General features: G+C 42.4%; 1 protein-coding gene across 1 annotated transcript in view; it reads right to left on the bottom strand.

Moving 5' to 3' along the window:
- Positions 1-6,366: 6,366 nt before the first annotated feature.
- The window catches only part of LOC126474658 (cytochrome b5 domain-containing protein 1), a 40,115-nt gene continuing 34,617 nt past the window's right edge, over positions 6,367-11,864 (bottom strand). Inside the window, exon 3 of the mRNA XM_050102136.1 lies at positions 6,367-6,597. Within this exon, the coding sequence (XP_049958093.1) occupies positions 6,367-6,597 (231 nt within the window). The remainder of the gene's footprint in view (positions 6,598-11,864) is intronic.

The following is an 11,864-nucleotide window of genomic DNA, read 5'->3' as shown; positions in this document are numbered from 1 at the left end:
TCAATCGCACCGATTAAGCATTCCAGCAGCTTGCGTCTATAATGCTTCAAAAACACCTTGGTCCATCGGTTAACATAGAGACGTGACGTTTTGTGGGAGAAACACAACTTTGATATTCCCATCTTATAGATCATCTGGGTGAGAAGGAGCATTGTTCACAAGAAGTAGATGAGGATGCGGATAGGAGGGGCGTGTGGTCAGCACACCGCACTCCCAGTCGTTAAGATGGTTTTCTTTGACCGGAGCCACTACTGTTCGGTCGAGTAGCTCCTCAGTTGGCATCACGAGGCTGAGTGCACCCCGAAAAATGTCAACAGCGCATGGCGGCCCGGTTGTTCACCCATCCAGGTGCCGCCCACGCCCGACAGCGCTGAACTGCGGTGATCTGACGGGAACCGGTGTATCCACTGCGGCAAAGCCGTTGCCTCCAATACGAACAAGAAACATGCTAAAACTTCAACCAACACGCGCATGAATTGACGACATTTGGACTTTTGACACGCTCCAGTGCACCGATTAGCAGTAGACTTCCGAAAAACACCAGCGAATGCATGGCTCCAAGCGCAGACAAGTTGAAACTTGTCAAGTGTCAGTCTAGCTAGCTAAAAGCGTAGCTGCACGATGCGTCAGACAGCGTCAATGTGAGCTGCGAAAATCCGAAAAATCTGTTTGGGTAAAACGGATTTCGGATAAACGCGATTCGGATAAAGAGGGGCTTACTGTATCTTGTAGTCTCTTCTTAAGCTCAGCTTTGTTAGTAGTTAATCTTTTTATCGTTGCTGGCACGTAATTGAAAATGTGTGTACCTGAGTGATGTACCGTAAATTGGGGCTACATTGCTCCTATGGGAGTTACTTTGCTCCAGAATTGAAAAAAATTTCAAAGCCCTCTGGAGGGAAAATCTTCAACTACAACCAAAAGCTTTCAGCTTTAAATCATAGATGGCATCACAGTCTTCCTTCCAGTACTTTCCGGGTCTGCCATTTTCAGCTTAGTTGTTGAGTGGAAGCCATTGAGATGACTTGTTATTTATTAAAGTGAAATTTGCGTTTGAAAAGTTGTCTCTACAGAACAGAATTTTATTACTGAAAGGGTAAGTATACAACCTTTTGTTGTATAATTTAATGCTGAATTAAAATTTACTTTGCCTGATAATGCGGTTGCGTTTGTTTTTCTCTTATTCAAAAATATATTAGAGAGTTTACATTTTCTACAATTGTGGGGCTACTTTGCACCATTCATAAAATGGAGCAAAGTAACCCCACTCATTTCTGCGAAATATATCTTAGTTATCTTTCTGTATTATTTCTGATAGATATGGCTCGTGAATATAAAAGAAAACCAGGATCACATCGACACATCGACTATTCCCCCAACAGTTGGAACAATGCATGGAAAGTATCAGGAATGGTACATTTTACCACAAAAAGCCTGCAGATCACTTAAAAATCCCAAGACGTACAATTTTAAACAAACTTAACCAAAAATACCCCAGGAATCAAGCCTGATTTTAATGGAGATGAGGAGAACGTGTTTGCACCGTATATAGAAATGATGAATGATTATGGCTTCCCTGTAAATTCTGATGATCTGCGCTATGTAGTAAAATCTTATCTCGATCGAATGGGACATAATGTGAAAGCATTTTCCAACAATATACTAGGAAAAGATTGGACAAAAGATTTCCTTCAACAACATTCTCAACTGACTGAAAGATTTGGCACCAACATCAAATGCAGCAGGGCAGCTATTGATGAAACCATGTTGCACTGAAAATCTGTTCGATGTAACGAGAGATGTAACACCATCACACATCTGGAGTCTAGATGAGACAAATCTCACAGACGATCCTGGTAAAAGCAGAGTTATCTGTTGCTGAGGTGCAAAATACCCAAAAAGGATTTGTATCTTTTCTAAATCTAGTTGCTCCATTATGATGTGTGGCAGTGCATCAGGGGAACTTTTGCCACCCTATGTCATCTACAACTCTGGGCAGCTGTGGAACATATGAATGGAGGGAGGTTTATTAATGTCCATGAAAATTCATCAGCTGAGCACCTCACATGTAAAACTGCATAAAGAGCGAAACTGAGATAATCGCGAAAAACTCGTCCCACCAAAACTATTAAAGACTATATATCTGTTTTAAAAATAAGTAAAATATAATTAATTACTTAGTGTTAATGGTTGAAATCTTAGATTATCTTTTTCACATTAAAGTCTTAAGTGGCATATTGACTTAGAGGTTTTTGTACCCAGTATAGCAATTAGCAGGTTTTGCAAATGCATCAATCCAATTACAAAGCAAACATTCAGTTGCAAAAGCCGCTATTCGGTGATAGTTTAGGAATGACTGAAGGATTTAATTAAATTATTGTGAATATAAACAGAATACGTTTTATTTTAAAGAGAAGTATGAAATTTCCACAAAGCTGGAGTATAAAAATACGAAGATGGCGTTATTTCACCCAGAAAAACTAACTTATTTAACGGTAAAAAGAGAACAAAAACGATGTTCACGACAGCGACAAAAAATTCTAAAAAATGAAATTACCTGAAAATTACTTTTAAGTGACATCAACCTCAACACTGTGCATCAACTCAAAATAGCTTCTGGCTTCTTCCTCGTTCTGAGAATTCGCAGCAGCAGAAGCAACTGTAGGAGTACCTTCTTGCTTGGTCACCCAGTCTTCCACCAAAGTGTAACTGCTAAAGATTTTTGACGTCTGCATGTTTGACTTCAAAGTTATACACCTGCTGTGATTGGTGCTGGGCCGTTTCCTCTGATGACAACATCTGGCCTTCGCAAGTTACGTGTAGAACACACGGATTCAAACACTGGTGAGCGAAAACGCTACGACCACTTGCTTAATAGTGCGTTTGTCCATCTTTGGAAAGCAATGCAGCAGCGATTCTGCATGGCATGGAATAGAGAAGTCCTTGGTAGATTTCTGGAGGTATGTGGCACCACACGTCTATGTACAGGTCACGTAGTTCCCGTAAATAATGGGCCGGTAGTTTCTAGACAAAGACAGCGTCCCATATGCCTTCTATTGCGTTCAGATCAGACGAATTTGGTGGCGAAGACATCAGCATGGCTTCCCTGCCATCCTCCTTAAAACACTGTAGCACGATTCTGTCCTTGTGACACGGACAATTATCCTGCTGGAAGATGTCATGATAGGTGAAGAAGAAATGTATATACACTGGCGTCAAAATTAAAGCAACAAACTGTTATTTCCGCGTCCTATGACTAATTCACGTTATAATCAAACAGTCAACAGATGTCGTTACGATCGTGGTGCGAATGGAAGATGGCATTCCGATCAAAAGACAACCACGTCAACAATGATGTCAGGGCACCTATCAAGTGGAGTAGGTTTGCAGGATAGTCCCACACCCACAATCGCTGTATACGCAGTCAGAGACGGTGCAATGTAGCACAGAGAAGATGCCTACAGACTCTCTGCAGTGGAGGACCATAGGAAGAATGGAAGCAGGAGAGTCGCAAACTGATGTGGCCCGATGGCCTAATGTGAATCGTTCTGTTGTTTCTCGGATGAGGCAACAGTTTATAGAGACTGAAACTATATCCTGGAGACCACGACAGGGCCAACCACGTGTGACATCAGAAAGATTGGATCGTTATTAGGATGTAAGGGCATGAAGGTACCACGTTAGTACTGCGCTGCAACCGGCATCTGACCTCATAGCTTCACCTGGACGTGTTCTATCGAGGCGAACCGTGTATAGAAGGTTTCAGCAGAGTGGCCTTTATTGTTGGAGACCTGCTGTCTGTTTAGCTCTGGCTTATCTTCACAGAAGGGAACATCTAGAATGGAGCCGTCAACATGTCACCTGGACGGTCGGACAGTGGGCCAATGTTCTTTTCACAGATGATTCCCGATATGGTCTAGAGATTGATTCTCGATGGATTCTCATCTGCAGGGCACGTGGAACATGATTTCAGGACCCAAACATTGTGAAAAGAGACCGATATCTAAGGGCATCCCTAATGGTGTGGGCAGGGATTATGTTGATCACTCGAACACGTCTACATGAAATTGTACAGATGAATCAGCAAAATTTAACTTATGTCAGGTACTCTGAGGAGATCTTGGGATTTCATGCACGATTGTTGTGAGGTGCTGTGGGCCCAGACTTTTGTAGTGATGGATGATAATGCTTGACCTCATAGATCATGGGTGGTTGATGTCTTTTTGGAAACGGAAGATATTGCACTCATGGTGTGGCCTGCTCACACTCACGATTTTAGTGCAATAGATCATGTCTAGGGTGACTAGGGAAACAGGTTGCATCACATAAGCATCCACCAACCACTCTCCAAGACTTTTGAGCAGCTCTGTAGGAAGAATGGGTGTTATTGCTTCAACATGATACTGACGACATAATTCACAGTATGTCCCATCGTTGTCAGGCTGGTATTGGTGCCAGGGGTGGTCTCAGAATGGGTGTTATTGCTTCAACATGAGACTGACGACATAATTCACAGTATGTCCCATCGTTGTCAGGCTGGTATTGGTGCCAGGGGTGGTCACACCCCATACTGAGCACATTAAGCAGTTGTCGGAATGTATGTTCAAATACGTTAAGTTGAAAAAGAAACGAAGAAAATTTTTGTCTACCTTTATGAATGTTGCAGTTGATTACATTCTGTATTCTTTACATTGTTTGTACTTCACTATCACCTGTTTATACTATTGTGTGGCAAAATAAACGCAACCTTGCAAAATTTCCGTCAGGCCGAAACGCTAAGGATAGAAACTTGAAATTGATTGGGAGGGGATGCTCACCTTATACTGCTGAGCGGTCCTAGGCGCTTCAGTGCGGAACCGCGCGACTGCTATGGTCGCAGGTCCGAATGCTGCTTCGGGTGTGGATGTGTGTGATGTCCTTAGGTTAGTTAGGTTTAAGTAGTTCTAAGTTCTAGGGGACTGATGACCTCAGATGTTAAGTCCCATAGTGCTCAGAGCCATTTGAACCATTTTTTTGTCTATAGTGAGACTAAAGTTTGTAATAGCAAGATTACTGATATAGTCTGCAAAAGGACTGTTACTGATGAGCTTGTACCTCAGCACATGGACTCTATTGAAGATAAGGTTCATTTAAATAAGGAACCGTATTAATCCATGCGTGCATTTGTGTTGTAGAAAAAAGATACCGGCCACCCATAACAACATCCTCTCCCTTTCTTCCTTACAATACAAGGCTCTACAAATAGTTTTGTTGTGAAAGTATTTTAAAGCTAAATGTTTGAAAATCGGTATTTACCATCTCGGAAATGACGTGTTTAATTGTTTTTGGAAATCCAACCCCTAAAGGGGTGAACTAGGAGATAAAAAATTTTAAGAAAATATTTCGTTATATTAGAAAAACTTTAAAACTAAACCTACGAAAACTGATATTCCACTTCTCAATACAAAGAAATATATATTAGAGGATGATGGTTTCTATGGAAATATCATCACAAGAACGCAAAAGGCACGATTAACAAGAACGTTTGGTCAGAAGTACATTCGGAAAAGATTGTGCTTCTATGACCTTAATTAGAGTGAAAAGTTCAGGAGATGTTACAAGCTATGAACAACATAAAAATTCGCTTAAAGAAAAACAAAAACAAAAAATCTGTGCAGAAAAATTCGCTTAAAGAAAAACAAAAACAAAAAGTTCTGTGCAGACCATACAGACTACGCGAGCCTAGCAGTGGGGGTTAAGTTGGTCAAGCATAAAGGGATTCAGATCGTTCGTAGTCCACAGCTGGTGCCTTCGGCTTCTACCGCAAGACCCACGGAAGGCCAGGTGAATATCCTCCATAGCTTGTTGTTGCCACCACTGGCTGCATCTGTGGCGCGGTGCATGCTTCGAGCAGCCGCTCACCTGAATGACGTTGTACCCGATACTTTGTAACAAGAAATGTGATTCAGCTGTCCAGGTGACACGTTTCCATTGATCCATGGCCCAGTCTCGATGATCCGGTGCACACTATAACCGTAATTATTGACGATGTCGTTTGTGATTTACAAAGAGGCAAGCCCCTACTCTATGTTCTGTGACGAGACGTGGATGTGCGACATCTCATCGCCCACTCGGGCTTTCACCGTACTTCAATTACTTCCCATACATACTCAAGACAAGCAAACAGACTACTAGCTTCGCCTTTTCCAAGATTTTCGTTCTGGACAGTGTGTTTCTGTAGTCCGAAGAAAAATAACACTGCATCATTAGAAGTGTTAAGGATGTATACTGAGTACATCTGGTTGGAGATAGTATATATAAAAAAAAATACATATAAAATTGCCAAGTTAGAGACGTTACAGACAATTTACAGCAGATGCTGCTCATAATTCATGCTACAGTTAGGTCGTCATTGAAATACATTGCAAGCGCTGGAATAAAGTAGTTTTCGTCCAATCCCACACTGAGGTAGCGATCTCTCTCATCAGGAATACCATTGTCGTGCAGGGTCTTGTTGAAGTCCAACACGCGACCCTCAAATTTGTAGGTGTAGCTGAATCCATGTGTGTTAAACGGAAGAGCGCGTTCCACTATTCGCTTCAGTTTATCTTCACAGCAAACCTGTCGACAAGAAACAAAAGTGCTGTTACTGAATTGCCATAGCAGCCACTAAAACACTGCAACATTGCAAAAGTAGAAACGGTAGAATTATTTCAAGTGCCCCTCTCTAATATTCGGCCACCCTGTTGCGTCAAGTGTTCTTTTGAATTTTTGACAAAATAAACACAGGAAGGACACAACGAGATGAGGAAAGAGCATTAAAAATATGTTTCACTTACGACATAAACATCATCTCCGATGTTGTGCGGGATAGCCAATGGTTGCTGAACAGTTCAAAGAAAACTTGAATCTCAATACAAATAGATACCCCACTCACACAATTATAGTCAGTGATGAATTCAATCTACCCTCGATATGCTGCAAAAATTATATGTTTCAAGCCGGCAGCAGGCATAAAACGTCATCCGAAAATGTACTGAAAGCTTTCTCAGAAAATTATTTTGAATAATTAGTTCATGAGCCCACTCGAAGCTTAAATAGTTGCGAAAGCATACTTGACCTCCTAGCAACAAATAATCCTGGACAAATTGGAAGTATCGTGACGAATACAGGGATTAGCGACCACAAGGCAGTTGCTGCTAGGCTGAACACTGTAACACCTACAACCATCAAAAAGAAACGCAAAGCACATCTATTTAAAAAAAAAAGGTGATAAAAATGTTCTTAACGCCTTTTTAAGAGACAGTCTTCACTCCTTCCGATCTGATCATGTAAGCGTAGAAAAGATGTGGAATGATTTCAGAGAGATAGTGTCGACGGCAATTGAGAGATATATACCGGTACCACATAAAGTAATAAATGATCATACTGATCCCCCATGGTACACAAAACGTGTCAGGTCGCTATTGCAGATGCAACGAAAAAAGCATGCCAAATTTAAAAGAACGCAAAATCCCCCAGATTGGCAAATTTTTGAAGAAATTTGAAATATAGAGCGTGCTTCAATGCGAGATGCTTTTAATAATTTCCACAACGAAACTCCGTCTCGGAATCTGGCAGAAAATCCAAAGAGATTCGGGTCATACATAAAGCACACCAGTGGCAAGACGCAATCAATACCTTTAATGCGCGATAACAACGGAGAAGTCACTGATGACAGTTATGAAACACGGTTTTCCGAAACTCCTGCACCAAAGAAGACGAAGCAAATATTCCTGAAATCCAATCAAGAACAACTGCCAAGATGAAAAACATACAAGTGTAGCAAAGCAGCTTAAATCACTTAACAAAGGCAAGGCCCCCGGTCTAGATTCTATACCAGTCAGGTTCGTTTCAGAGTATGCTCATACAATAGCTCCATATTTAGCAATTAAATATAATCGCTCGCTCACAGAAAGATCCATACCTAAAGACTGGAAAATTGCTCAAGTCACACCAACACCCAAAAAGGGGAGTGGCAGTAATCCGCTAAATTAGAGGTTCAAAAATAGCTCTGAGCACTATGGGACTTAACATCTGTGGTCATCAGTCCCCTAGAACTACTTAAACCTAACTAACCTAAGGAAATCACACACATCCATGCCCGAGGCAGGATTCGAACCTGCGACCGTAGCGGTCACAGACTGAAGTGCCTAGAAACGCACGGCCACACCGGCCGACGCTAAATTAGAAGCCCATAACACTAACGTCGATTAGCAGTAGGGTTTTGGAACATATACTGTGTTCGAACATTATGAAGTACCTCGAAGAAAACGATTTATTGACACATAGCACAGATTCAGAAAATATCGTTATTGTGAAACACAACTAGCTCTTTACACTCATGAAGTAATGAGTGCTATCGACAGGGGATGTCAAATTGATTCCATATTTTTAGGTTTCCGGAAGGCTTCTGACACCGTTCCTCACAAGCGTCTTCTAATCAAACTACATGCCTATGGAATATCGCCTCAGTTGTATGACTGGTTTCATGATTTCCTGTCAGAAAGGTCATAATTCGTAGTAATAGACGAAAAGTATAAATGTAGGTGTAGATGTAGATGAAAGTCATCGAGTAAAACAGAAGTAATTCCGGCGTTCCGCGAGGAAGTGTTGTAGGCTCTCCGATGTTCGTGATCTATATTACCGACGTAGGAGACAACCTGGGTAGCTGTCTTAGATTGTTTGAGATGATGCTGTCATTTACCGTCCTGTAAAGTCACCAGATGACCAAAACGAATTGCAAAATGATCTAGGTAAGATATCTGTATGGCGCGAAAAGTGGCAGTTGACCCTGAATAAAGAAAAGTGCGAAGTTATTCACTTGAGTACTAAAAGAAATCCGCTAAATTTCCATTACGTGATAAGACACACAAAACTGAAGGCTGTGAATTCAACTAAATACTTAGGGATTACAATTGCAAATAACCTAAATTGGAACGATCACACAGATAATGTTGTGGGTAGAGCAAACCAAAGACTGCGTATCACTGGAAGAACGCTCAGAATGTCCAACAGATCTATTACAGCGCTTACACTACACTTGTCCGCCCTATTCTGGAGTATTGCTGTGCGGCGTGGGCTCCGTATCAGGTGGGGCTAATGGATGACATCGAAAAAGTTCAAAGAAGAGCATCTCGTTTTGTATTATCGCGAAACAGGGGAGATAGTGCCATAGACATATACGTGAATTGGAATGGCGATCATTAAAATAAAGGCGTTTTTCGTTGCAATGGGATCTTCTTATGACATTTCAATCATCTGTTTTCTCCTCCGATCCGAAAACATTCTGTTGGCACCCACCTACATAGGTAGAAATGATAATCACGATAAAATAAGAGAAATCAAGGCTCCCGCAGAAAAACGCTCGTTTTTCCCGCGTGCCGTTCGAGAGTGGAACGGTAGAGAGACAGCTTGAAGGTGGTTCATTGAACCCTCTGCCAGGCACTTTATCGCGAATAGCAGAGTAATCATGTAGATGCAGATGAGATACAGCTACAGGCAGATCCCGATCACCGCATGGCGCTCACGGACAGTGTTGCATAGGGCGTATCCGTTTCAGGCGTTTAACTAGGCTTGGAAAGGTGTAGGGAAAAAAACCATTGTGCCTTCTAGCACTTCAGACTGGCACGTACGAAGCATCGACCGAAGGATTCAGACATTGCTAATGCAGCTGGCCATTGCTATCTCTGCAAGATGGATAGGATTAAAATATCTCCTGCACTGCGACAGGCGAAGTGGCGATGTGTGCGTCTGCAATGAATGTCCTGCATGAAATACACAGAGATCTTTTCGATAGTTGCTAGTTTTCTGAAAAAATATTTTGGTATTTTCTTCATATACCTATCAGATGTTATGACGTGGTGAGAAAAGATTGGTGCAATAAATCTTGTTGCACTAATTGCACACCGCACTTCCGTTTCCACATCATTTAGAGGCTCATTACTGTAACTGATGACTATTTGTAGAACTTCAGCGACGATTGCTCTGTGAGTCGAGGTACCTCCCTAAATGCAGCCGTGCCTCATCACAAAAAAAAAATTGCATTTTATCCTCGACTACAACAGGTGCGCTACTGTCAAACAGTGTGTCCTGAGGTAATCGGGGCCCGCTTTCTCTGGCTCCCGGGTAGCACGTGGAACGCCCTGTATACAGGGTGTTACAAACTTTCAGGGAACATTCCTCACACACAAAGAAAGAAAATATGTTATGTGGACATCTGTCCGGAAACGCTTACTTTCCATGTTAGAGCTCATTTTATTACTTCTCTTCAAATCACATTAATCATGGAATGGAAACACACAGCAACAAAACGTACCAGCGTGACTTCAAACACTTTGTTACAGGAAATGTTCAAAATGTCCTCCGTTAGCGAGGATACATGCATCCACCCTCCGTCGCATGGAATCCCTGATGCGCTGATGCAGCCCTGAAGCATGGCGTATTGTATCACAGCCGCCCACAATACGAGCACGAAGAGTCTCTACATTTGGTACCGGGGTTGCGTAGACAAGAGCTTTCAAATGCCCCCATAAATGAAAGTCAAGAGGGTTGAGGTCAGGAGAGCGTGGAGGCCATGGAATTGGTCCGCCTCTACCAATCCATCGGTCACCGAATCTGTTGTTGAGAAGCGTACAAACACTTCGAATGAAATGTGCAGGAGCTCCATCGTGCATGGACCACGTGTTGTGTCGTACTTGTAAAGGCACATGTTCTAGCAGCACAGGTAGAGTACCCCGTATGAAATGATGATAACGTGCTCCATTGATCGTAGGTGGAAGAAAATGGGGCCCAATCAAGACATCACCAACAATGCCTGCCCAAATGTTCACAGAAAATCTGTGTTGATGACGTGATCGCACAATTGCGTGCGGATTCTCGTCAGCCCACACATGTTGATTGTGAAAATTTACAATTTGATCACGCTGGAATGAAGCCTCATCCGTAAAGAGAACATTTGCACTGAAATGAGGATTGACACATTGTTGGATGAACCAATCGCAGAAGTGTACCCGTGGAAGCCAATCAGCTGCTGATAGTGCCTGCACACGCTGTACATGGTACGGAAACAACTGGTTCACCCGTAGGACTGTCCATACAGTAACGTAGTCAACGTTACCTTGTACAGCAGCAACTTCTCTGACGCTGACATTAGGGTTATCGTCAACTGCACGAAGAATTGCCTCGTCCATTGCAGGTGTCCTTGGCGTTCTAGGTCTTCCCCAGTCGCGAGCCATAGGCTGGAATGTTCCGTGCTCCCTAAGACGCCGATCAATTGCTTCGAACGTCTTCCTGTCGGGACACCTTCGTTCTGGAAATCTGTCTCGATACAAACGTACCGCGCCACGGCTATTGCCCCGTACTAATCCATACATCAAATGGGCATCTGCCAACTCCGCATTTGTAAACATTGCACATTGCACTGACTGCAAAACCACGTTCGTGATGAACACTAACCTGTTGATGCTACGCACTGATGTGTTTGATGCTAGTACTGTAGAGCAATGAGTCGCATGTCAACACAAGCACCGAAGTCAACATTACCTTCCTTCAATTGGGCCAACTGGCGGTGAATCGAAGAAGTACAGTACATACTGACGAAACTAAAATGAGCTCTAACATGCAAATTAAGCGTTTCCGGACACATGTCCACATAACATCTTTTCTTTATTTGTGTGTGAGGAATGTTTCCTGAAAGTTTGGCCGTACCTTTTGTAACACCCTGTATAATTTCATTTACTCAGAATTCCAAACACACAACTACAGATGAAATTTCCCTTCTCTTCGTTCAAATGACGCCAAATAACCCCGTTGTAATATCGGACCACGAAGGAAACGAGAGAAAAATG

The sequence above is a fragment of the Schistocerca serialis genome, chromosome 4 (assembly GCF_023864345.2).
Source record: "Schistocerca serialis cubense isolate TAMUIC-IGC-003099 chromosome 4, iqSchSeri2.2, whole genome shotgun sequence".
In the NCBI taxonomy this organism is placed as follows: domain Eukaryota; kingdom Metazoa; phylum Arthropoda; class Insecta; order Orthoptera; family Acrididae; genus Schistocerca; species Schistocerca serialis.
This window is presented reverse-complemented; position numbering and strand designations above follow the sequence as displayed.